Source organism: Ahaetulla prasina, chromosome 3 (assembly GCF_028640845.1).
Source record: "Ahaetulla prasina isolate Xishuangbanna chromosome 3, ASM2864084v1, whole genome shotgun sequence".
Taxonomy (NCBI): Eukaryota; Metazoa; Chordata; class Lepidosauria; order Squamata; family Colubridae; genus Ahaetulla; species Ahaetulla prasina.
Window position 1 is genome coordinate 201,672,702 of NC_080541.1, and position 27,996 is coordinate 201,700,697.

Consider the following 27,996-nt stretch of genomic DNA (forward strand, 5'->3'; position numbering starts at 1 on the left):
TTTGCTAGCAGGGGTGGGATTTAACAACTGGTTCACCTGAGCCGTTGCAAACCGGCTGAATCCCATCACTGGGGTGAACTTTAAATTAGAAATAACTTATTCTGCTGAATTTGAACAGAATGTAAATGCTAATACAGGCAGTCCTTGACTTACAAGCATTTGTTTAGTGATCATGTGAAGTTACAAAGGCACTGAAAAAAGTGATTTATGATCATTTTTCACACTTACAACCATTGCAGCATCCCCGTGACCATGTGATCAAAATTCAGATGCTTGGCAACTGGTTCATATTCATGGCTGTTGCAGTCTCCCGGGGTTACGTGATCATCTTTTGTAAACATCTGAGAGGTAAAGTCAATGAGGAAGCCAGGTTCCCTTAACAACCATGTTACTAAAGTGATCCACTTACCAACTGTGGACCAACTGTGGAAAGAAAAGTCATAAAATGGGGCAAAATTCACTTAACAACTGTCTTGCTTAGCCACAGAAATTTTGGGCTCAGTTGTGGGTTGTATGTTGAGGGTTACCTGTAATTTAGTGGCTGTAGCTCAGTTTGAAGCAATTAGCCCTGTACATTTTTATTTATTTATTTATTTACTTTATATGCTGTTTAACTCCCTGTCCAAATCACTCTGGGCAGCGTACAATGTAATAAAAATAAAAATAGAAAAACAATAAATTTGAAAAATCAAGTACAGACTAAAAACCGAAGTTTCAAACAGAGCAGTTGTCTTCTCTGTCACTGTACCAACCACCTCCATCCTAAAGCATTTCCACTGGGCCCAGTGATGGGATTCAGCCAGTTCGCACCACTTCGGGAAAACCGGTTGTTAACTTTTGAGTAGTTTGGTGAACTGGTTGTTGGAAGAAATCATTAGGGCAGAGAACCGGTTGTTAAATTACTTGAATCCCACCACTGACTGGGCCCCATGCTAACTGGCAAAGTGAGGCTTAAAGGCCCTTTTAGAAGACCAGAAAGGTGGGTGAGGATCTCACCTCTGGCAGCAAGATTTCCACAGGGCAAGGCCACAGCAGAAAAGGCTCTTCTAGAACTTGCCAGCTGAAATTCCTTCGCTGATGGCGTCTGCAGTAGACCCCCTCTGCCAGAACAAGTAAGATAAGCCACTCCAATTAGGGCAAGACAGTTTCTTAGATATCCTGGACCCATGCCATAAAGGGCTTTAAAGGTGATAACCAACAGCTTGAATTAGATTTGAAAGCAGATTGGCAACCAGTGCAGCTCATGTAACAGTGGGGTTACATGAGCTACCCTAGGGGCCTCCAGAATTATATGTGCTGCATTTTGAACCAAATGTAGCTTCTGGATACTTTTCAAGGATAGCCCCAAGTAGCATGCATTGCAGTAATCCAGATCAGAGATTATGGGGCATGAGTGACTGAGTGCACAATCCACTTGTAGACTATTAGAAATCTTAGATCTCAGATTTCCACATATGACTTTTAATTGACTGAGAGTGAGACTATATAAATCTGCCCATGAGAAAACCATTTGAAGGGTGCTTGAAGCGGTAAATCTTGAGACAGGTTTATGCAGTGGTGGGTTGCCCCCAGTTCAGACTGGTTCTATAGAACTGGTAGTAAAACTGGTGGGAGGCTCTGCCCACTGACCCGAACATCATCAAAAGTGAGTTGCACACGTGCAGAAGCTTCTGTGTATGTGCAGAAGAGCACACGCGAGCTGAGCGAGCATGCGCACATGGGCACGATGCGAACCAGTAGTAAAGGTAAGTAGAACCCACCCCTGGGTCTATGTTACAATAAGCACTTAAATCTAGTTCTCCATCGCAGCAAATGTGTGATGAATCTTCAGCATTAGTTTTAAAAAACATCTTTAAGAGCATGCAAAATCTGTTACTTGATTATTTGGAGCATTGGTGACATTTTTATTATAAACTAGAATTCTCCTTCGAGACTTTTAACCTATAGCCTTTGAATGCATAGATGACACATTTCAAATGTTACAGCCTTGAATAACATATGTATACATGCAAATTACAGATGATCTTTATAAGTTTATGCTTTGTTTTATACTAAGCTATATATTTAGTATATGCTAAGCCACCCACTTTGTTATCCCATAAAATGTTTTTGATTTGACCATGGATGACTCTACCCGAGTGTGGTTTGTTGGAACACCATGGCTAAATTAAATACTCTTGATATGTGTGAATCCAGCCCATTTCTGCATAATTCCACTACACTACACTGACCAACAGTAAAGAAATATAAAGGAACTAAAATCCTTGTATTTGACATTAATTGACTTGCTTTCATCTTAGAAATAACATCTGTTTGTGAATGGTTAGAAAAGATTTTTGTATTTATTTTTTTTAAAACACGAATAAAGAAATACAGCTGTTTCCATTGGAAGGCAGTAGTCAACAAAAATTAATATACTGTCCTAGAAGATGGCATGTAGTAAATCTACATCAAAAATAACTTCCTCCAACCTTGATACATAAAACAATGCTGCAGTTGGAGAAGCAGTCTTGTAATTTACATTGTTCATATAAAATGTTATGATTTCATGGAATCAATATTATTTACACAATAATTTAAAGAAAAATTATTCAGCCCATCATTATAATAAATTACATAGCACAACAGGTTTGTATTTGGCAAATATTACAATACTTAGACAATGACTAGGGGCTGGCAGGGTGTTTATTTTTGTATCTGTCATAAAAGGACTAGATCTTAAGCATCAGCCTATAAATGATGGTAGCTTAGCAGTAAATTGGCTTATTTCCAGTAAGAATCTGACTTGAGCCCTTTTTAGCAGGGATTACTTTGGCTATCCTTTACATGCTGACAAAGGGATGACTCTACAAAATGTATTTGTGTTCATCATAAATAAGTGTTTCTCCAAACTATCCTACTTTTTTTTTAAAGCAAGAACTGCAGTTACTACTACTGCATGCCCTCTACCAATGTCTTCCCAACAATTCTGAGGAGTTATATAATTCTTTAAAAAAACATATTGGAATTGTAAGCAAATTTCCATAATACATAATACACTGTATTCCATAATACAGTTGAACTAAAGTAGGGATCTACCCTTAGCTGACCTTAGCTGATCTTGAAAAGCTAAGCAGAGTGGGCTTGATCCATGTTTGAATGGAGCACATCAAGCAGTATTGAGCTGTAAGCCACACTGGAGAGCAAAAAATGTTTTTATTTGTAGATGAATATGTTTATGAAGTCACCAGTTCCAAGAAGATGTTTACCTTTGGCAACACCTTATACCTGAGCATGTGCTGTACTTTACACAGAGAAGGATCTGGGCCTAGCTGATTTAAGGACAGCAGGGCTGGGAAATACTGTTCAAACTCAAGATAGCTGACACTAGTTGGAAGGGAAAGTTGATAGTTATGATAGTTACACCATTAGTTACACCAATACACCATTAGTTTGATGCTTTATAAAACAACACACTACTGAACATCAATAGAGCATGAAATGACTTCTCAACTCACATGGGATGACACGACACCGGGGGGGGGGGAAATCCAGCAGGTTCTGACAGATTCCGGAGAACCAGTAGCGGAAATTTTGAGCAGTTCAGAGAACCGGTAGTGGAAATTTTGAGTGGTTTAAAGAACTGGCAAGTACCACCTCTGGCTGGTCCCAGAGTGAGGTAGGAATGGAGATTTTGCAGTATCCTTCCCCCTGCTGCACCCACCAAGCCACACCCCTCAAGCCACACAATGCCCGCCCAACCACGCCCACAGAACTGGTTGTAAAAAAAATTGGATTTTACCACTGCAGGACACCAATGAGGTTGTGGTCAGGATCTGCTTAATCCCAGTGTAGTATTCAGCATAAGGGAATATGTAATATTTTGGAACTTGAAACATAGAACAATGGTAATTTCCAAAGCCAGTTTGGTGTAGTGCAGGGGTGTCAAACTCACATCATCACGGCAGCATCACGTGATGTATCAGGAATTTTTTCTCCTTCGCTTAACCAGGTATGGGCAGGGGCATGGCCAGCACATGATGCATTCGGCCCATGGCCCAGGAGTTTGACAGCCCTGGTGTAGTGGTTAAGGCACATGCTGGAAACCAGGAGATCGTATTTCTAGTCCCACCTTAGTGACCTTGGACCAATCACTCTCTCTCAGCCCTACAAAGAAGGCAATGGCAAACCACTTCCAAAAACTCTTGCCAAGAAAACTGCAGGAATTTGTCCAGGGAGTTGCCAGGTGTCAAAAGTGTCTTGAAGGCACAAAACAAAATCTTTCAAACAACCCCCTCCTGTTACATTACTAAGATGATGAAAACATTGGAGTGCCTTCCTCAACTTGGAGCCCTCCAGACATGTTGGATGGCAAGTCCCAGAAGACTGATTAGGAATTCTGGGATTTGCTGTCTCAATAAATCTGGAGGGAATCAAGTTAGTAAACTGGAGTAAGTTTTGTATAAAAACAACCTGAACACAGTTTGACACTGGTACTCAAAACAACTTGAGAATTTAGGATTTTTTAAATCTAAGTATGTACATTTGTAATCAACCTTCAATTGGTGGATCTCAGGGTAAACTATACAAGGATATCCTGCAAGTCTGAATTCATCCCCAGTCCAGTTTTACCAGGTAAACACTGAGGAGGGTGGTGGAATTACCTTATGGCTTCTTTAGAATTGTCATGTGAATTAAGCCTACAATTTTCCAAGAATCTGAAATGGCTAAAGAATAATTTGATTACTGGTCTCTTAAGATAAACTGAAGCAAATCGTGGGGCTCTTAAGATCTGAGTGGCTTTAGTTCTTTTTCAACTTCTTTAACTCCCAAATGTCATATCCTGATTTGTTAAATGATGATAATTGAAGAAGGAATCATTCCAGGGTCTATTTCTGTCTGCCCCCTGTGGAAGCTGTCAGCTATAAGAAAACTTTGGGTGAATGTCATAACAATCCAAGTATGTCCTTAGGACTTGATACAGAACCATTTCTGTAAACTGCAAATTCTGGCAAAGAAGTGCAGTCGGTCGATCTAGAGTCCAACTTGTTTGGCAGTGCTGAGATCAGGTGCAGGTTCATTGTTGCCCCTTCACTGTAAATAGGAAGAAACAAAACACCCTTTGCTCATTTGATAGGACATTTCCTGAAGCTTTCTGACCAATCCTTGCCAATCCCTTTAGTGATTTCCATCATCACTAAATTCCATTTGGATCCATTTTTTTCTTGAATAGAACTGAATGGGATTATCTCAGGCAGAAAAAGGGGAGCCTCAGGTCCAACAGAGCATTTTCACAGAGGCATGCTCTCCCTCTTTTTCCTGCTAGCAAGTGGTACAAACCTTGTGCTCTCAAAAACCATTAGATCAAGGATCTCCAACCCCTGGGCTGAGGCCCTTTTGGAACTGGGCCATGCCAGCGGTGGGTAAGTGTGCAGCTCTACTCGCACGAACAGCGGGCTCTGGGGTTCGCAGCCCCATTTGCCTGAGCGATGGGCACTGGCACTTGCAGCCCCACTCCCGTGAACGCACCTACCACTCACACAGATGAGCACACTTGCCCCTCATGTAAAACCATCCCTTCTCTCTCCTCCCCCCGCATGCTGAGCCGTCAACCTGGAAAGGTTGGGGAACGCTGCATTAGACAAAGGCATAAAAGAATGATCTGTCAATGTCTGTTAGTCACAAAATTTTCATGAGCAGAGGCAGTGGTCTTGAGTGATAGATCCTGAAGACAACAAAGAAGCTAAGAGATACCATGCATTGTTGGATGAAAAGAATCTTAGCTAGATGCAGCAAGGCCATACTTTGTTCAGCATGAGGGTGCTTCCCCATAGAAGCTATTAATATACCAGATGGGCAAAATATCAGTAGCATATGCAACAATGGTCCTTGAAGAGAGCAAACATTCATCATTCAACATTATAGACTTCTAGAGCTAGTGGAAGCACATGAGTCTATATTTTACTTGTAGTATTTCCTCAATGCATTTGAGCAGGCAGTACAAATGGTAAGTATGCTTCAGCTTCAACAAGTTCAGAGTCTCCGAATCTTTGTCTTCTTCCTGTAAGGATCAAGACTCTGGAAATGTGTAACCCATAATGTCACAGAATGGGGCTTGGTTTCTTTCTATCTTTCCAGTCAGCTGCCTTTAAAAAAAAAAAAAAGGCAGATTTGTAGAGAAAGGGGGGGGGGAAAGTAGGCAGTGGCAAAACAGGCAAGTCAGTGCAATTTTTGAAACAGCCACCAACAGATCTAAACTTTGACATCTGGTTCTCTTTGCAAAAGGAGATGCGTCCATTGAGGCTAATCTGTAAGTTCTGCAGCATTCAGTCACAGCTGCATGTGAAGATCACTTTTCTTTTCACATGTAATTTCCAAATAAAAAAAAAAAATAGCACATTTTTGCCCTGGGAAAAGCTCCATGAACTGTTCGACCACCAGAGTGATTGAGATGAGAACAAGGGAGGTTGCCTCTCCACAAGGCGGTCTATGAGTCATCGATGTCTCATTCAGTTGCATGCTAGATGACCTCCTGCTTTGTGATGGTGGGCTGAGGGATCGAACTGGGCTGCTTGGCTACAGTTGCGATGGCCCCCGGAAGTAGTTTGTATTGTTCAGCTCCAGAGCCAGCTGGGGGGGAAGGTTGGGGAGTTTCAGGAGTGGCTGTGGGGGAAAAAAGTTTTGTTACAAAATACATTGTTACACTGAACAGACGTGATTACCAAGACAAATTCCTTGTGTGTCCAATCACGCTTGGCCAATAAAAATTCTATAAAATTCTATTAAGGCACAAGTATTTTTCATGTACAGGTAGTCCTCGACTTACAACCACAATTGAGCCCCAAAATTTCTGTTGCTAAGTGAAGTTTGCCTCATTTCCTGCCACAGCTGTTCAAGTGAATCATTGCAGTTGTTAAGTCAAGTAACACGGTTGTTAAGTGAATCGGACATCCTCATTAATTTTGTTTGTCAGAAGGTCAAAAAGGATCACATGACCCTGGGACACTGCAGCTATCATAAATATGACTCGGTTGCCAAGCAACTGAATTTTGATCTGATGGCCATGAGGATGCTGCAATGGTCATAAATATGAAAAATAGCCATAAGTCACTTTTTTCTGTGTATAACATTGAATGGTCACTAAATGAGCTGTTGTAAGTCATGGACTACCTGTATACATTTCCTATATATCTTAATTCAGAGGTACATTCTGCAATGTACCAATCATGGGGAAAAAAAATCTAACATTGTACATAATATGACAATATCTTTATTGAAATGAAAATTGCAGGAAAAAGTGTGCAGGCTTTCGGGTTCTAGAATAGAATAGAATGGAATAGAATGGAATGGAATGGAATAGATGGAAGGGACCTTGGAGGTCTTCTAGTCCAACCCCCTGTTTAGGCAGGAAACCCTACACCACTTCAGACAAATGGCTATCCAATCTCCAATTATTCATCATCCAAGATATTGCAAGAAGCAGAAAATCCAAAAAAATAAGCTGGGTGTTTCAGTCATGAGGTCTACAGTAGATGGAAACTGCAGATTAAATATATCAGGCAGAGGTAGCATTGTTGAAATTTCTATATTCCTAATATATTTGACAAAGAATAACAATAGATCAACTAAGCTTGGGTGTTTTAATTTTACCTCTGGCAAGGAAGAATTATGCCAGCCTCTGATTTAGATGAGGGCAGAATTAAAATATCCTCAGGGTCTTTTGATCAGCAAAGCATTAAAGAATGCTTCAGTCCTCTTAACAATTCTTGCATCTCCCTTAATATATACAGAAGCATAAACAGGTTACAGAGAGCAAATTGGTCAAAGAACTAGTTTGATCTGGTGGTTAAGGCACCAGACTAGAAACCAGGAGACTGTGAGTTCTAGTCCTGCCTTAGGCATGAAGGCTGGCTTGATTTGGGGCCAGTCACTCTTTTCCAGCCCAACTAATTTCTTAGGGACTCTTGTTGAGGGAAAACTAGGACAAGAAAGGATGTTTGCCATCTTGAGTTATTTATAAAAAATAATAAAAGTGGGATTTAAAAATCTGGAAAAAAGGGGCATGACTACCATGGCCTCCTTACATGATAAGGAAATGGGAGAAGGTCTGTGGGTACTTTTCTTATGGAAACAGCAATAGCATATAGCCCTCAAATAAATAATAAAACAATACATCTGATGCTCTTTAGTATTTATGAGGAGCTGCTACTACTGTAGATAGTGCAGTTTTCTTTCAGATGATGTCTTTCAGAAATGTTAGACTTTCTTTCCCACAATTACCATTCACATTGATCTATAAAATTAAACATGATTGGGAGATATCATTCTGCCAGAAGCTGGATTACTGTAGCTGAGAACAAATACAGCATTCTCGGACAGATGGATCTTTTATGTGTGAATACTTACACAACTGTCCATTATGGATCTGAGGAGGCATTGTGTTGGCCACAATGACATTTGTTCCCAAATTCTCCTGGATAAGGTGGGGGTGCAGAGGATGATGATGAGCATGAGGTGTGTCACTTGATGACCCTAAAACGATGAGTAGGTATTGGACAATGTTCAGTGAAGAAAATTATATCCCATTCTAATCTTTGAAATGATCTTGAAGTCACTAACCATTTGAACAGGAAACAGATCAGGTTTTACCTCCTAACTTTCCAGTCTAGACAAATTATTCTGTTGATTAATAGTAGAAGCACAAAGAGGTGAAGCCCAAATCACAGAGATGCATTTTGGAAGAATCAAAATTAATTAATCCAAACTAATCAAATACTATTGTTTCCCATTTTACTCAATTATATCTTTGTGGAAAAAATATTCAATAGTTTATGTTTACAACATGTGTAAACATAAGAATGTGTCCTAAGCAATTTAGAATTTGATGGAAAGCTGGGCTACAGCTTTTGTATATCTGGAAAGGAAAAAGAGATGTGCAAGTCTCTCTGATTGTGACCCACACTTTTTCTACTTCAAGTTATATCCTTCCTTCATCTGCTTTGTAGAGGCTGAAGACCAGAAGTGGTATTCAGAAGGTTCTGACCAGTTCTGGGGAACCGGTAGCAGAAATTTTGAGTAGTTCAGAGAATTAGTAAATACCACCTCATTTGGTCTGGGCTCTACCATGTCCTGGCTCAGCTAAAGACACAGATTTCTTGTTATTAATGAAACTGAGCAAGCCAAAATGTTCATTGTCTGATAGAAAATCTGAAGTCTGTTGAGTAAGTATTTTTCAATGTGTCATATTTTCAAATAGGCCACTGAAATTTTGGAAACATGAAAAAAGTATTCATTAAAAAAAATCCCTTTACTATAATTGAAGTGCAAAATATGACCACTAAATTAAAAAAAAAAGGATTAGCAGAAATCAGGAGGAAGATCAAACTCTCAGAGAAGGTGTCCCAAAGGTGCTTTTTCAAGAGGCAACTGAACTTTCTGGTTTGTTTTTTGAAGACATTTCACTTCTCATCCAAGAAACTTCTTCAGAGCTGAAGAATTCAGAGCTTTTTGGATGAGAAGTGAAATGTCTTAAAAGGAAAATCAGAAAGTCCAGTTGCCTTTTGAAAAAGCACCTTTGGGACAACCATGACCTGGATGACTGAGAATCTCCATAGACATCTCTCAAACAAGATGTATCATTGATTTTATCTTTCTTTCTTCTCTTAATTGAAGTGAGATTCATGGTACTGTATGTTCTGCACTTGTCTTTCATTCTAGGGGCAAAAGTCCTGATGCCTAATTTCAGGAAGGTTTTCTGCGGCAATATTCACCTCCAAGCAGCATCTCTTGCAACAGGTTGTCAATTTTGGCCATGCCAAAAAGTTTAACAAATTGGATTTGCTCAATCATCTGCCACGTGATGCTTTGGAGGGTGGGCAGGAGAAGTAACAGCTCCCCAAAGCGTCCTCGTGAATCATATTGCCGGTCATTGATGTAGTCCTCCAGGCTGACCTGGACTTGATACCGCATTCGTTTGATCTTGATAGGGTCACTTAGGCCTTTAGCATCTGGAATAAAAGGTGAGATGTTATACATTATGCCAATTTTCAAGGGCAGAAATATTGAAAATAGTGAGGAGCCCTGTTTCGAATAATCTGGGGTAGTTCCTTGTGGAATGTTGTTCTTTAAAAGGAAAATTATTAGTTAGTAACTTAAATGGTTTACTGTAGGTTACTTATCTATCTAGCCCAATATTGCTGACCCTGATTGGAAACAGCAATCCAATGTTTCTGGCAGGAATTTCCCTAGAACATTTGAAATTGAAGGAGTTTGAGTCTGGGACTTCTGTATGCATTCTGCCACTGAACTAGAGACTGAAAAGGCTGGGAGGGCATATTCTGCTTTTCAAATGATTTGCATTAGCCCCAATTATATAAAACAAATGCTGGGGAACTCTTGACCCTGTTACGGCCTTTGTCTCCAATGGCCATCAGCTCCAGTTGGGCATGGACAATTGTGAGGACTTAGTGAGTTAGATCCCAAAATGTTCGACTTCACAGGTACAGTATAAGTCTCGTAGAAATTAATACAGGGACACTATAGTTTATGAGACAACTTTCATACGCAACTCCAGTTTATGAAACAGCACCACCAAATACAACACTGAAGAAACCATTTTGGGGCCTTCTGTAACAGCCTGGTCATCTAACTGTGCTGGGGAAGGGATAAATGCTGCATCACTCATGAAACATTTTTCCTTTGCATGTGGACATTTCTATTTCATTTATTGGGGGCTGACAGAATAAAACCAATGCGACATAGATTAGATTTGGATTAAGATATGAAACAGGATTACTGTGTCAGTGGATTTTTATTTTTTTTTAGAATGGTGATCTTTATTTTCTCACACACAAAGCATTCTGTCATGAAAGCGCCAATTCAGTGTTCTTTATATTTCCTCCCACATTTTTCCAGACCTAATTGGTGGGAATTAAAATGAAATAGTATGACAGTGTTTAGTGTGATTGATATAAAGTGTTGCTGAGGCTTATTACTTGCTCTTGATCATAAACAAGGGAGTCAGCAATGAAATGCCTATTCATGGTCCTTTCAAACAGTCTTCTTGATCAGGGGTCTCCAACCTTGGCAATTTTAAGCCTTGGCGGACTTCAATACACAGAATTCCCCATTCTGGGAACTGAAGTCCGCCAAGGCTTAAAATTGCGAAGGTTGGAGACCCCTGTTCTTGATCATCTTTGAATTTCTATTTTGGTAGAAGTTGAGAGATTTTAATGCCACATGGTCCTCTTTTACTGACCACTTATTCAGTAGCCATTCAAAGCTACGATGATGCTAAAAAAGGAGACTTGTCACTAATCTTTGAATCTGTGGCCATTGTAGCATCCACATCATTACAATTTACAATGGTTACAACATCCTGTGGTCAACTTTCACAAATGGCTTCCAACGAGTAAAGTGGGGAAGCCGACAGGAAGTCACAAGTCATGGTCCTATGATATCATGGTTAATGACTTCCAATGATTTGCTTAATGAATGCAGCCAGAACTGACAAACTGATGGGCCCTGTCATATGACATTTCATTTACAACTGCGATGCTTAGTGACAAAGTTGCTGGTCCTAAACACTGGTTGGTAAATGAGGACTATCTGTACTGTAATGTTTGCTTCTCACTCTTACTGTTGCTGTTACTCATCATAGTGCAGCAGTGCTATGGCCATAATGAAAGGAAATACTGTATTTTTCAGAGTATAAGATGCACCTTTCCCCTCCAAAAAAGGGGGTGAAAATCTGGGTGCATTTTATACTTCAAATGTAGCCCCGCCCAGCTTCTCAAACAGAGATTTCAGAGGCTGAAAAAAGCATCAGAAATGAAGCTTCAGAAAAGAAGCCCCCAAACAGAGCTTCAGAGGCTTTTTTTTCTGAAGCTCTGTTTCGGAGGCTTTCAGAGGCAGAAAACGTTTTTTCTGAAACAGAATTTCAGAAGTTTCAGAGGCAAAAAAAAAAAAGCAAAAAAAAAAAAAAGCAAGGCACGGAGCTCACAACCAAGGAACCTGTTGCTAAAATTCACCTCTGGGAAATGCTGATTGGGGTTATTCTGGGAGGCCCATCCACCTGCCAATCAGCTTTTTTCTTATTTTCCTCCCCAAAAACTAAGGTGCATCTTATACTCTGAAAAATACGGTAACTTAAAGAAAAGCCATCTGTGAAGCCAGAAACTGAGGCTAGGACAATTAACATGCTTTATTCAAAGACCAAGCCATAAGATTTGTGTTGCTCATCTCCCAAGTTGCTGTTTGGGAAAATACTTCCTAAATTATCCCTGCTTGAGAATATTCATTGTAACAGTTTGACCAAAACTGTGTGTAAAAAGTTATAGGAACTCAAGTTCAACAAACCTGAAGGGTATCAGGGTAGACTGATCTAGAACAGCAGTTCTCAAACATTTTGGTCCCAACACCTTTATATTCTTAAAAATGATTAAGGATCTACTCCCCCAAGAGCTTTGGTTTATGTGGGCTATTCTCACCATTATTTATTGTATTAAAGATTAAAACTGTACATTTTTAAAATATCATTTAAAACATTTATTCCGTAGGTTATTTAAAACATTTAACAACTTTGGGCATCTCACCACAATAGTAAAGTCATTAACTTTTATTTGATTTTTCTAGAACCACTGAAAGGGTCTCGGGACTACATTTTGAGAACCTTTGGGAAGCTTTAACTATGGAAGAAGGGTATTGTTGACTGAAATAGCACAACCGTATTAAGGACTTGGTCTGGAGCAATAAATTCCTCAGTAATGCTGTGGGACTACAGTGTTAAAGGAAGTATCCTTATATTTCTTTTCTACTTGCTCGAAAACAGCATCTACCTGGATCAAAGAAGATAATGGCTTTCAGACAAGCATATTCATTATCATCAATCTGCAGCTCTTGAAACGTTAACACCAGCTCATCTAGAATTCGCACAGCTACACGGCTGATTTCCAGCAATTCTGGGCAGTTTCGGGGGATTATGTGGTCATTTCCTGCAGGAAAACGGGGTTATTTAAATTCTCATTCAATCAAATTGCTTCATTCTTTGCATACAGAACATTCTATAATTTGCTATCCATCAGTATAACAGCAGTTTATCTTGTTTTTTCTTTCCACCTAAAAATCTGTTTCAGTTCAATGTTTAAGCTGGTGGAAATGTTTTCTTTTCCTTATCTAGCTATTTTAAGTTTAAAATTGCCAATCACAGGGGATTAGTTCCACTCTACCAAAACCACAATAATTAATTAGATAGTTGTAGCACATCATTTTTTAATATTACTAATAAAGTCCTTGTAGAACTGTTCTTCTGACATGCACGTATCATTGTAAACTACAGGCAGTCCTTGACTTACAACCATTCATTTAGTGATCATTCAAAGTTACAACAGCAATGAAAAAAAAGTGACATGGCCGTTTTTCACACTTATGGCTGTTGCAGCATCCCCATAATCACAGGATCAAAATTTGGGCACTTGGCAACTGGTATGTATTTATGACAGTTGTCCTGGGGTCATATGATCACTATTTGTAACCTTCCCAGCTGGTTTCCGTGTAGCGAAGTCAGTGGGGAAAACCAGATTCGTTTAATAACTGCATGATTCACTTAACCACTGTAGTGATTGTCTTAACAATGTGGCAAAAAAGATTGTAAAATGGAGCAAAACTCAACAGCTGCCTTGCTGAGCAATGGAAATTTTGGGCTTGCTTGTGGTCATAAGTCGAGGACTACCTGTAGAGCTTAAGGATGCTTGTGTTATATTATTTGTTACACATCAACTTTTCTTGTCAATAAATGGCTTTCCCATACAAAATTGTTTCTCGGGTTCTTAATTCCACTACAAAACAATTTTTAAATGCTGGGCCTCTGAGTAAGATAGCCCCTAGTAGCACATTAGCAAGCTAGAGAAATGGTTCAATCAATCTACTTGTTCATTAGAAGAAATACAAAGAAAACTCAAAAACATCAAAAGTTAAAGACAACAACATCTGGATCTCCTCTTCCATTGAAGAAGACCAGTTTCAAACAATTAGATGTCAAGCTGGAAAGAGAGGCTAGACATTTGTTTTTAAACAGCACTTTTAAACACTTCTATAAACAAGCTGATATCTTGCTTCAGAAACTGTAAAGTCAGAGATGACAACAGGACAAAAGAAAAGAAAGTAATACTTCTCTCAGTGTACACGTTAGTCTTAAAATCATTGCCGGTCTCTAAACTCATTAAGACAGATAAGTGAAAACAAATAGATGATGAAAAGTACAATCCCGTAAACTCAGCAACGCCAAGAGATTGGACTTCAAGTCCCAGCTGGCTGAGGAATTCTGGGAGTTGAAGTCCACAAATCTTGGAAATTGCTGAGGTTGGAAACACTACTATGCATGCTTACTAGTTATATAATTCCCCTTTAGCAAATGGGACGTTGACAGGTAAACATACAAGATTTCACTACGAGAAGCCCAACAAATGCCAGCGCCTGTGTTGGTTTTTTAAAACCCTCCACATTGAAAAATCTACTGAACTTTTAAGGGGAGAAGCTCTTTACCTAGGAGAAGGATGTCTTTGAACACCATAGAGCGTTTGGCTGCCCCCAGTAAGAGATGTTCCCCAGCGTGGGCCCGTAGCAAAGCCACCTGCAGGAACAAAGGAACAAAAATCTACAGTTACTGGCTAATAGAGAAAGACATACAGAGCATGGCACAAAGCTAAGGGGTGCCCACCAAGGAGGAGCAGAGAAAAGCATCTTCCCATTGAGAGCCATATTATTGGAGAGAACACAGTATGAGCTGAGCCCTTGTAATCACAACCCCCAAAGCAGCTGTGTTTTATTTCGACTGGCACATTTTGGGGAAGAATAGGATTTTCTTTTTATTTACTCAGAGCACGCATCCTTTCCAGGCTTAGCTGGCTGGAGTGACTACACTTTAAACAAAATTAAGAAGATTTTCTTGAGATAATAACACATTCTGAAAAATAAAACTGAAAAATATACGAGGTAGCAAAAAGTTCAAACTGATACGATAAAAATCAGAAGCAGGAATACAAACAACAATACAATAACAACAAAGCATTAATGCTCTAAAAATTCAAAATGGTTCTTTAAATGTCTGGAGTCAAAGGTAACATCAAAGTACAATTGGGGCAGGATGGCTTTTCAGAGCTGGGGCACCACAGCCAGAAAGACCCTTTCTCTAATAGCTACTGGCTTTGCTTCATAGGATACAGTAGAAGTATCTGGTGGAAATTTAAGGTCCTGGCCAGTGAATATGTGTAGATATGCTTCTTTGAATACTTTATTCTTAAGGTGTTTAGAGCTTTATGGATTAATACCAGAACTTGAGTAGAAGTAGACCAACAATCAGTTCAGATGGCAAAGTAACCAGGCAATGTAGTCAGATATTCTAAAATGTAGAATCTTGGAAATAATTTAAGTCAACTTCCAGTCCATTGTAAATATCTACTGCATGCCAGCCTTTGTTTAAACACCTCCAATGAAGAAGAGCCCACTAACTCTTGATGCAGTTTGTTTCACTGTTGAACAGCTCTAACAGGAATTTATCCATGATATCTCAGGCAGCTCCAGTAGTATCTCTCACTATCTTTTTTGGGTCTATCTGAAGTTTCTTTATTAGTTTTAAAGGCAGACTCACTTATAATATATTGCAGTAGTCCATATTGGAAATTACCAAAAAGTAAATTACCAAAGAGTACATTGCAAAGCTACCCTGTTGTAAGTAACTAAGTACAGTAAATAAAAATGATTTGGTCAGCTATGATAATCAGTTTGGTATAATGGTTAAGGCATCACTCTAGAAACTCTGAGACTTGGGTTCTAGTCCTGTCTTAAGCAAAAGCCCGTTGGATAACTTTGGATCAGTCAGTCTCTCTCAGCCCTAGAAAGGAAACAATGGTAATTGTCTTCTAAAAATCTTTTGCCCAGAAAAACTACAGAGATTTATCCACGTGGTTGCCAGAAGTCAGCATTGACTCCAAGGATGATGATGATGATGATGATGATGATGATCATCATCATCATCATCATCATCATCATCATCGTCGTCCATCTTGGATTATAGCTGGAATATAAGACTAAATTGTTAAATGCTGTTCTGAATTAGAATAGAATAGAATAGAACAGAACAGAACAGAACAGAATAGGATAGAATAGAATAGAATTTTTTATTGGCCAAGCGTGATTGGACACACAAGGAATTTGTCTTGGTGCATACACTCTCAGTGTACATAAAAGAAAAGAATTACAGGAGTCACTTGGCCAGATCTAAGGCTGCTGAGTACAATATTTTCCAGAACAGTTAATTCTCCTATGACTATTGGCTAGGATATTAGGTGGATGCACTGTTCCAAGTTAAGGATGCATTCTGCTTAGTTAATAAACAAGTAAAAGCACATAATAACTATTCAAACTTTGCTTGAAAAGCTCCAGTGATGGGGCTTCATAATTTCAAGAGGTAGATGGGTCCACTGCTTAATAGATTTCACTGTCAGGAAATTCCTCTTTATTTAGATTTTTGGTCTCTCTTCATAAAGCTTACACCTGCTGGTTCTTGCCCTACCTTCAGGCACTATGAATAATAAATCCACAGCCTCTTCCTCGCGACAACTCTTCAAGTATTGGGTGATTAGTATCATGTTTAGCCTTGTTTAGGCTAAACTCAACTCTTTTAACCTTTATCGGATTTAGCCTTCAAACTCCCCACCATCTTTACTGCTCTTTCTACTCTTTCCAGCTTTTCAGCATTTTTCCACTGTGGTGACCAACACTGGAGTCAGAGTATTTCAGGTGGGGTCTGACCAGTGCAATATTGAACACTTACTCACATACAGATCTATTATGTATAGAGTTAGCATTCTTGCCCTGGTACAATTAATTTTTCTAATGCTTTTGATTTTTTTTTCTACAGTGAAGGACTGGCAGGTTTTTCTTTTTTAAAAAAAAAAATATCCTGCTTGTTAATGATTGCATTGTGTCACTTTATACCGTTCAATGATCCTCAAGAATGTTCTGAATCTTCCGTTTCACATCTTTTTTAAAAAAAAGTCTTTAGAAACAAAGGTTAACACCAAGACGCAGTATGACATGGATGCTTTTTAATGTCCGACTGGGACTTCAGCTTTTCAGCAAACAGTCTCTAAACATTAACTGGAGGATTTAGGAAAGATTGTCTTTATGGGGATGGGCCAACATGTAAGCACTGAACAAACATGGAGAAATATCATGTAACGAAAGAGCTGGAGAGAGTGCTATTTTCCAGAGGCATTGGTTTTAGGTTTGAGACAACATGGAGTAGGGTGGATTTGTCTGATAATAATATCCTAATGCTAAAAGAATCTTAGAAAAATGATGAACTGGGTAAGTGATTCTTACTCCATAATTTCCATAATTTTGTTACTCCATAACAAAAATAGTAGCAAAAAAACCATAATTAGGGTATAAATGTTCTATTATACATGAATTGGTCAAATATGTGTCTACATGGGAGGAATTTTTAGAATATTTGATATGATGAAGGGAACAATAGGTACTCTGGAATTCAGGTGTGTGACAATCACCCAACCATAAGCACAGAATCATGGAGTGAAGAGCCAGGAAAAAATGCACTGCACCCAAAAACTCCAGTTCAGTATAAAAAGCAGAAGGGTTAGAAGAAAATGAATCTCACTATTCACTCACGAAACACTAGCAAAATGCTTATTCTATTATTTTTTATTTTGTTTGGGAGGACAGCATTTTTTAAGACGAATATTTTTGCAATCGACTGAAGGTGGGATTTTAATGATTTTAAAAGAAGAAAACATGCCTGAGGATATAAACAAATATTTATTTCTACCCCTTTGGAATTACAAGAAGATTCCCTGGAAAATACTGTTAACATTTCTGGCCAAAGGGCAATGATTTGGGGGTAGGGAGGGGTGGGGGGAATGTAGGGACTGCATTTGGAAAAGGAAAAGAAAGGAAACGAAAGGATAAGATTATTCTGGTATTCAAAGCTTGCAGAAAGCTTATTTCTTATATAGTGATATCATCAAGTGGGCAGAACTGTTTTTGTTTTTTATAATTTTTTATATTGCAATAAGAGGTCAAAATATTGCACTACCAAAAATGATTCATTATAAAACATATGAAGAATGGTTGCAGGAACTGGATACATTTAGTTTAATGAAAAGAAGGACTAGGGGAGACATGATAGCAATGTTCCAATATCTCAGGGATTGCCACAAAAAAGGGGGAGTTAAATTATTCTCCAAAGCATCTGAGGGTAGAACAAGAAGCAATGGTTGAAATTAATCAAGGAGAGAAGCAACCTAGAATAAGGAGAAATTTCCTGACAGTTAGAACAATTAATCAGTGGAACAACTTGCCTCCAGATGTTATAAATGCTCCAACACTAGAAGTTTTAAAGAAGAGATTAGAGAACCATTTGTCTGAAGTGGTGTAGGGTTTCCTGCCTAAGCAGGGGATTGGACTAGAAGACCTCTAATGTCTCTTCCAACTCTGTTATTCTATTCTATTCTATTCTAAATCCAAGATGCTCTTAGGGCTGCAAATTAGGCACTAGGGATAACAAATAGTTTGTGGAACACAAATTGTCTACCTCTATGGTAAAGGAAGGGGAGCAGCTTGTTTTTGCTTTGCTCAGCTAGATTCACTGAGTCAATGTCCATTCATTGCACCAAGGCCTAAAGATACCGATGCCCTGTTATGAAAGCCCAAATCATGTCCAATAATAGATCCATTCTGAAAGTCAATAAACTCCTAGCTTAATCCGATAGATCTCTGACTCAAAGTATCACTAGAATCAAGGAAGCCTACACAATTAAGAATACAGAGGACAATAGCCATAAGAATGTAATTGTTTATTTAAATGTCATTAAATCCAAAGCTTTTACATATTGGGGAGGAATATATTATGATGTCACACAATTAGCCAGATGTTTAGACTGGTTTTGGCATTTTTATCTACCTATCAAGTCTTTCCCAAGGACTCCCCTGGGCAAATATTGTTTGATGGTATTAAAGATATCATTGTAGGATCTAAGTTATTCCTAGTAAAGTTGCCTTTTGCAACTGACTGATGATGATTTTGTCAATGCCAAATGTGGTGCTCCAGATGTTTTCAGATATTACTGTGGTTGCTTGCAAAGTCAGCCAGATGTTCAGCCAGGATTTGCCATTTTTATTCACCTGTTGAGCCTTTCCTAAGGATTATTATTATTCCTGTCAACCAATACTGTATATCAACAAACAAAAGTGGGTAGAAACTGCCTGATCATCAGATGGGTATCTCAAAAGGATTACAGAATAACAATTTGGAAAATGGAATAGGGAACCAAAGTTTAATTAGAATAAGAGTGCGAAAAAGGGGCTCACCTGATCATCCAGGGGAAGCTCACAGAAGGCTGGGATATATTTGGCCCATTCCACAAGCACTAATAACTGCTGCTTCATAGACTCACACACATCTGCAATATTTGCAATCTTTTTCCCTCTGATATCTCCGCTAATCCCTGACATTGGTGATGATATCTGCAAAACAAGGAGAGGAGTTCCATCTAATATTATTACTACAAAGATGAAAGGAAGCCATGCTTAATGTGAACACTCAAAATCATTTTGAAGGTGGTACAAATCTATTTCCCTCTAAACAATTAAATGAACATAAATATCAGTCCTGAGTAAGTGATTTAGATTGGTGAGAATTCAGTTTTTAACAGTAAAAAGGTAAAGGTTCCCCTTGCCCATATGTGCTAGTCGTTCCTGACTCTAAGGGGTGGTAATCATCTCTGTTTCAAAGCCAAAGAGCCAGCGCTGTCCGAAGACGTCTCCGTGGTCATATGGCCGGCATGACTCAATGCCAAAGGCACATGGAACGCTGTTACCTTCCCACCAAAGGTGGTCCCTATTTTTCTACTTGCATTTTTTACGTGCTTTCGAACTGCTAGGTTGGCAGAAGCTGGGACAAGTAACGGGAGCTCATCCTGTTACACGTTTTTAACAGTATCAGTTTTTAACAGTATGCACTCTTATTACCAAAACCTCTTTTAACATTTAATGCACTAAGTTCATAGCTGTAGCTTTTTTTGGTTACAACTATGTATAACCTAAGCATCTTCTTTTAAGGTTACAGTTCTAGTGCATTTTTTTCACTATGCAAAGGAACAATATTTTGCACCCAGAGAATTACGGATAACATTTATCATTGTTACGTAAAATGTGGCTGCAATGGCATTATGCATCCATTAACAATAGAGCTAGGGTTTTGCTCATAGCCACATTCACAAGCATTCCTCCAAAACTTGATCCTGTGGCATAAACTGCTCAGCCCTGGCTGCTGAGTTCTGAGTAATAAAGCCATTTAGAACAAGTTAAGGACAGCTATTACTGGAGGCTGCCGATTGAATTTGCTCTCCCACCCAATGTAATATGCTGGCAGGAAAGAAAACTGCCAATTGTTCTCCCTAATCAGATATTATGCAGTCAGATAACTCCATAGAACAAGGTTGTCTGGTGTCTCCTGCAGCTTAAAACAAAATGGCCATGGAAGGTAATACCCAGTTATCCAGTGACTGGAGAAAAGGAGACATACGATCTATAAAACAGCTAATAGGAGCTTGGCAGTTCCTTGCCCTGACTTTATCGTCACAATATCATCAATAAAACATCATAGATTGTGTTTTTAATAAATTTGTGTGGGAAAAGAGGAAAAACATTACTTTGAAACTAGAAGGGTTAAAGAAGAAATTAAGGTGCTTTTACAGTGGGCTGAGAATTTTAAAACCATACTGCCACCAACACTTGCAGGGAAAGCCACTGTACATAAACAAGGAGCAAACTCCACACTCGCTAGCATTGATAAGGTTACATAGTGCGATAATGAAACGTCTGCAAGCGAATAACCAAGCTCAGAGAGCACCATAGACTCCACAGTTCAACTCTGAGCTACATATATTCCTTCTGTTGAAACTTCTGTACGTTTGTTCCAAAATCAATCCTTCTATATATGTGTACTTGGAGAATCATCATTCAATATTTATAGACATGCTTTCCAGGTTAAGATGTGCAAATATCAGTGGGATATGGGAGCCTTCTAATCAGGGGTGAAATCCAGCAGGTTCTGGAGAACTGGTAGCGGAAATTTTGAGTATACCACCTCTGACTGGCCCCAGAGAGGGGTGGGAATGGAGATTTTGCAATATCCTTTCCCCAGGAGTGGAGAAGGAATGGGGATTTTGCAATATCCTTTCCCCAGGAGTGGAAAGGGAATGGGGATTTTGCAGTATCCTTTGCCTGCCACACCCACCAAGCCATACCACGCCCACCAAGCCACGCCCCCAGAACCGGTAGTTTAAAAAATTGGATTTCACCACTTCTAATCATGTTTATACTAATTCTTCCCGAAACAGAAACAAGTACCTGTTGTGAAAGGACTTCTGCTTGCAGTAAAACATTAATGGAGGGTAAGCTACTGTCTTCATAGCTAGATCGCCGAGTACTGATTCGATCACGTTCATTTTGTACAGCTGAAATAAAAACTCCAACATTAAAGAAATCTGAGCCATTTACATTATCAATAAGAACATGAATGACATTCTGTGCTTGCTTTTTATAGTATATTTTACATTTGAAAGATAAAACTTTGCATCCAAGCAAGTTCACTCCCATGGGAAAAAATAGAAAATGTATAAGAATGGGAAAAGAAGCTATTTTTTCTCTCCTTTGTGCATCTCATATTTTGACTGGAAGTTTGGAAGTTCTATCAGAGCAGGCATAGGGAAATGAGGATGGAAGGCAAACAACAAGCTTAATGGAAGTTTTATTCAAAATTGGATCTTACCTAATAAAAAAACAATGCCCATATATTGCTGCTGTTGCTGATGATAGTGATGCTGATCTGAACTATCACAACAATTTGAGCTGGGCTATTAAATGAAACAAGATAATGTCTAATTACCGTATATACTCGAGTATAAGCCGAGTTTTTCAGCACGTTTTTTGTGCTGAAAAACGTCCCCTCGGCTTATACTCGGGTCTATACGGCTTATACTCGAGTTTTTGTTTTTTTTTAAGCCCCTCGGCTTATACTCGAGTATATACGGCTTATACTAGAGTTTTTTTTTCTTTTCTTTTTTTCACATTTTACCGGACGGCGCGGGGAAGCCCTGCCGGTGCAGTGAGAGGGCGGGGCGGGGGAGCCGCCAGCCTTCTCAGCTGAGGGAGGGAGGGTTTCCCCAACCGGTAGGTGCCTCATTTCCCACCCTCGGCTTATACTCGAGTCCCCAGTTTACCCCAGTTTTTGGGGTAAAATTGGGGACCTCGGCTTATACTCGGATCGGCTTATATTCGAGTATATACGGTAAGTATATGTATAGAATATTCTCTACGCTATTGTGCCCTTTTAAGAAGGAAATTCAATTGTAATAAACTGGGATGGATTTTTTTCTTTTTACATTTTAACCTACTGACCTGTCACCCAAAGGAGAGAAAAAATCCTTCTCAGCTTCATTAATGTACCAATGTCATGATTTGGAAGTTTAATCTTTAGCAGTGATGAATTTAATTTTCTATAATAGAATATAATAGAATAACAGAGTTGGAAGGGACCTTGGAGGTCTTCAAGTCCAACTCCCTACTCAGGCAGGAAACCCTTTTATGTGTTTCCCAAGTTGTTACTGCACTGTGAAGCTAGGAAGAGTTTTTGTTCATATTTTATTTAAAAATGAACGATGTTTACATTCTACACAAAATATTTTTAAAAAACCTCTATTATTGCTCCTCTGAGTCTTCTTTTTGTTTGCAGTTTTGTTAACATTAACAGATGTTTAAACATATTAGGCTTCAATTATAGTGGGGAAGTATGTCAATGAAGGCTCAATCATCCAGGCCAAGGGTGTCTAAAGGTTGAATCATGACAGGTAGACCAAGCTTTGTTAATCTGAGGGGTTTTGTTGCTTATCCAAGCAATTTCATCAGACAGAGCAAAATTATAAATTAATTAGCAAAATTTGCAAAAAACATAGCGGGGAAGGTGCTTTGATATAGTAGTCGGACATTTGAGGTGTTCCTTTTCATACCCAGGGAAAATGTATTCTAATATTTTCTGATCAGGCTTGTGATTGACTGTGATTACTTGGCTAAGGCCCAGGAAGAAATTACCTTTAACAAGTCCAAGAAGTACCTAAGTTTATCAGCTCTAGTAATCAGATACTTTCACTCTCTCTCTGACTAATCACAAGAATATGTCTCTTAAGCGATATCTGATTATTACTGTTACAAGCAGTGCCTCTCAGATTTATTTTCCAATCAGCTCAATAATAGAGTTATAATGAGGCTATACTGAAATGAAAACTCTGCAGTCAGCAGCTATTAATAGGAGGACTCAAGGTTATGCTGTATGTTATCAGGAACTCAAGAGCTCAGTCACAGCATGATGTATCCTCAATGTTTACTCAGTATTTAGCTGGTCATGGACCCAATGTAACTTCTATTGAATATTAACAGGACAACACAAATTGAACAGGCACTCTGGACTGATATGAGGGTTTCACTATCCAAGCAAAATGGATCTATATTTTTAGGAACACTTGTTCTTTGGCTACTATTGTTAAGCATTGGCAGCATCTAAGCATTTGCTAGAGTGACAGGATGTACCAAAGCCAACCGGAGGTCTTATTGCCACTTCAAAGTGGAAAGTTTTATTGTAGCATAAGATGGACAGCTCCCTCATTATGGCTGGTTTCCATAGCCCTAAAGTGCAGTGAGGCACATTTGAAAAAGCACAGTTGCCCACTAAACTCAATTCTCATCCTGGAAAACATGTACCATAATAATTTATTTAAAGGATCACACATGCACTAGCACACAGGCTTTGCGGACAAGAATCCACTTCATCAGATGTGGTTGGGCACATCCATAGTAAGGAATATGGAGAACCAGTATCCTGTTTCACAGCAGTTAACTAGAGCAGGGGTCTCCAACCTTGTCAACTTTAAGACTTGTGGATTTCAACTCCCAGAGTTGAACTCTTGGAGTTGAAGTCCACAAGTCTTAAAGTTGACAAGGTTGGAGATCCCTGAAGTAGAGGCCTAAGGGATGCACTTAGTTAGAAAATGGGAGCCCCACTTCCACTCCTTTTCCTCCTTATAACTGTCAATTCAGAGGGAGACTGCTTTTAATCTTGGAGGGAACACAGAGTGGGCATTCATCCTGAGCCTGCCTTTAAAGCCAACTAAAATGGCAGCCATAAATCCATGGCCTGAGAGCAAATTTCATGTTAACTATGTATGCACTTTGTAGATTTGTGATGCAATAATAATGATCCATTTCATTTTGGAAATCTGAATGATTTCTTCTTATTCCTATTTTTCCCAGATCATAATTCAGATGGCAAACAAGAGCTATTGTGTTCTATCCAGGTAGTTCCTCCCAGTGTTATAATGGTCTCTGAAAGCAAAACTGGGGGGGAAATAATCTCTTATCTGATCTACATTCTCGGAGGCAGGGAAAAGGGGAAATTTGAATTTCCAGATGAAATGCAGAACAACCATTGTCATAATTGCTTTGATATCTTGGATTATATTTCTGCTGGTCATAGTTATAAATCCATCTACTTCACTTAAACAGATTACCTGTCTATGTCACCTGTGATACATCATTTAAGGCTCACTAAGGTATGCCCCCATAGTGTCTAGTTTGCCTTTCCTTTTGACCACATGATACTCATAGGAGACTTCCCTCTTTTTACCTTCTCAACGATCACAACTAATAGACTGCCTTGAGAAAGTTATCCAGTGAACCTATGATCAAGAAATGACTTAAATTTCGATCTTCCCAACTCAAGTCCAACACTTTGATTATTATTTCATATTCATTCTCAGATATTTCATCAAAATTCCTGTCAGATGTGGACAGGGGAAATGGCTACTTTCTATAGAATCTGATAATCTACACAGCAGTCTTCAAAACTATTTTTAGCATAATTACACAATAAAAAAGCAAACTCAGTTGATGATTCCTGAAAGGATCTTACCTTCTTTCTTCATTCCTGCTCGAAAACATTTCTTTAGTCTACAATATCGACACTGGTTCCTTTTGTCCTTGTCTACAACACACTGTCTATTAAACCTGCAAAGATGAGAGATACACGATTTGAAAATAAATCAATCTACAGTGTTAACACATAGTAAATTAAATTTGCTGTAATAATACATTATGAAATGTGGTGCAAATTGTAGACTTATTGTACATTGTATACCAAATATCAAAAAATATCTTTCTTTTTTCTTACGACTCTTCTATAGCTTGCCTTTTCCAGACAAATTTTGCCAGTTTCTTAACCAAGTTAAAAATGTATCTGAGATGCTATTGTAGACCTTCTTGACTAAGTGAAAATGCAGAGCACAGATAAATGACGGTTTAAAAAAAGAATGACATTTAGGAGTGTTGTTTTCATTTCATCAAATCCGGAATCAGAGTTGGGGCCTTGTATTTCAACCTCAAGCTTGATACAGGAAATCTATCCATGATAGGTGGATCTTCATCCTTTTCTATAACAGTCTAACAAGGGACTTCTTAATTGTTCTCAGAACTGCTCTTTATGACATTTATAAAATGTCTCTATATATCGAACCAATATCTACTCTCCTGAAGCCCAATAGATCTACTTCTACCCATCTCAAATAGCAGAAAACAATCTTTTGATCTGTTTTTATAGGATCGCACTTAATTCTCTTGAAGGATGACATCATGCTCTCAATTCCCTTTTCTTCTATTCTCCAAGCTAAATGTATTTACTTTCCCTTCTTACTCTTTGACATAGTCCTTGATTTAAGAAAGAATACCTCATATAACCGAGCCTTGTTACGCTTTAAATCTTATCATTTGATAAGATTTGATCTTATCATTTTAGTAAACTTTCTCTTCATTCTGCCTTCCTTACCTGCAAGAATACATATGGTTCTTCCTGACACTTCTTCTGAAGAACCCTTTGCAGCCATCACAACTGGATGCTCCATAATGCTTCCCTGTAGCACGATCTCCACAAATGGCACATAACACACTGGCTCCAATGTTGTTAGAAGCATTGAGATTTGTAACTTCAGATGGGGAAGTGTCTGTTTAAGAAGATGTGCAGAAATCAGTCATGAACCCACACTAAATCAAGAAAACACAAGTTCATAGAAAACCGGCAGTAGTAAAGCTTTAAAAAGCTCTTATCCATTCAATTTTCCAACACATTATCTTAATACATATTAAATCAAACCTGCATTTTCCACATTTTGTATTCACCATCTGCAAATCAAATATTGTATTCATTCAAACCAGCATTGTCTATATGTTTATAAACATGTGCTTTAGATTGAGGCTGAGTAGGCACTGGCTCAGGGCACCAATCAGTGGTGGGTTTCAAATTTTTTTACTACCAGTTCTGTGGGTGTGGCTTGGTGGGTGTGGCTTGGTGGGCGTGACAGGGGAAGGATATTGCAAAATCCCCATTTCCTCTTGACCAGCTGGGACTCAGGAGGCAGAGAATAGATGGGAGTGGGCCTAGTCAGAAGTGGAATTTATCCGTTCTCCTAACTACTCAAAATTTCCACTATCGGTTCTCCAGAACTGGTCAGAACCTGCTGAAACCCACCTCTGGCACGACTCTTCCTTCTGAATCATTCTACAAATGCAAACCTTCACATAATGGGAGGTTGCCCTATCAGTCAATGTGGCCTAGGGACAGCATATACCCCCACCCACTTTGTAAGTCTAAAGTCGACAAACAGCATCTTCAGCCAATCATTGTTTAACCCCAGGTAGTCAATAGCTGAACACAGAGAACACAAACCAATCAGCTTTCCCTTATTTCACTTCAAATGTAAGAACGAATCCAGCTTCTAAACTCTATATAAGTAATAGCCATCCCTCCTTTCTCAAGAAAGGATGAAGAGCAGGCATGAAGGGAAGAAAAGTTCCTAACAATTCTTGCCCCCAAAATATGGTGTAATAGGGAGTTTTTCCACCTGTATTCACGTTCATTTGGTGGTTCGCAGAAACATTTTTCCCGACCGGCTATATGAGATCATTTAATGTGATTACAAGGAGCCTTCCTTTCACCATGGCACCAGCCAGTAAGCCTGTGAAGTTTGTTAACTATTATCACAATAAAGAAGCTTCAAAGCCCTTCCTTTCTACATGACATCAAATAAGTAAATACTGTGCTATACAGCCAATCTTGAAAGTAATCAAAACTCTATTTTGGAGCTCCTCTCCAGTCCGCTATGTGTATGAAATTTAAGCTAGGAAGCAGAAGTATGAGAGGCATTTCTCTCTCTTTTTTTTTTTTATTCAAAAAGTTTTACAAAATTTTCCCCCCTTCCCCCCCCTCTCCCCCTCCCTTCACAACCCCCCTCCCCCCCCCGACTTCCCGGAACGAATACAAGGTATAGTTAAAAATAAAACAAACATATGCTAAAAAAATTTCATCCCAACTTAATTATACCCCTACAATCATCAATTCCTAACTTCCCCCGAAAACAATCAAAAATAATACATCATAATCATTCAAAAACAGTCTGATAACTCTTAGTCTGATATCTACGTTGAATATAGTCAATCCATTTTTTCCATTCCTTTAAGTATCTTTCTTGCGTATTGTCTTTCAAAAAGGCTGATATCTTCGCCATCTCAGCCAAATTGGCAACCTTCAATATCCATTCTTCTATTGTAGGTACTTCTTTTTTCTTCCAGTATTGTCCTATTAGTAATCTTGCTGCTGTTATTAGATTTAAAATCAATTTAGTCTCAATTACTGTACAATCCGTAATAATTCCCAACAAAAAAAATTGCGGCAGGAACTTTATCTTCTTTTTCAAAACATTTTGTAAGATCCACCAAATTTTTATCCAAAAGGCCTTTATATCCTTACAAGTTCACCAAATGTGAAAATATGTAGCATCATCACAATTATATCTCCAACATTTTGTTTGCATATCTGGATACATACACGATAATTTT

At 38.8% G+C, this 27,996-nt stretch overlaps 1 protein-coding gene across 4 annotated transcripts in view; it reads right to left on the reverse strand.

Annotated features, from left to right (window-relative positions):
- Positions 1 to 6,499: 6,499 nt before the first annotated feature.
- The window catches only part of HNF4A (hepatocyte nuclear factor 4 alpha), a 28,828-nt gene continuing 7,331 nt past the window's right edge, over positions 6,500 to 27,996 (reverse strand). For 2 of the 4 annotated variants that reach the window (XM_058176205.1, XM_058176206.1), the window contains 9 exons: positions 25,931 to 26,105; positions 25,022 to 25,116; positions 21,409 to 21,515; positions 19,366 to 19,521; positions 14,521 to 14,608; positions 12,816 to 12,971; positions 9,750 to 9,986; positions 8,386 to 8,511; positions 6,500 to 6,642 (listed from right to left, as the gene is read on the reverse strand). In XM_058176205.1, the coding sequence (XP_058032188.1) occupies positions 6,500 to 6,642; positions 8,386 to 8,511; positions 9,750 to 9,986; positions 12,816 to 12,971; positions 14,521 to 14,608; positions 19,366 to 19,521; positions 21,409 to 21,515; positions 25,022 to 25,116; positions 25,931 to 26,105 (1,283 nt within the window). Of the gene's footprint in view, positions 6,663 to 8,343; positions 8,512 to 9,749; positions 9,987 to 12,815; positions 12,972 to 14,520; positions 14,609 to 19,365; positions 19,522 to 21,408; positions 21,516 to 25,021; positions 25,117 to 25,930; positions 26,106 to 27,996 lie in introns of all 4 variants that reach the window. The other 2 variants (XM_058176203.1, XM_058176204.1) reach the window with 2 other exon arrangements.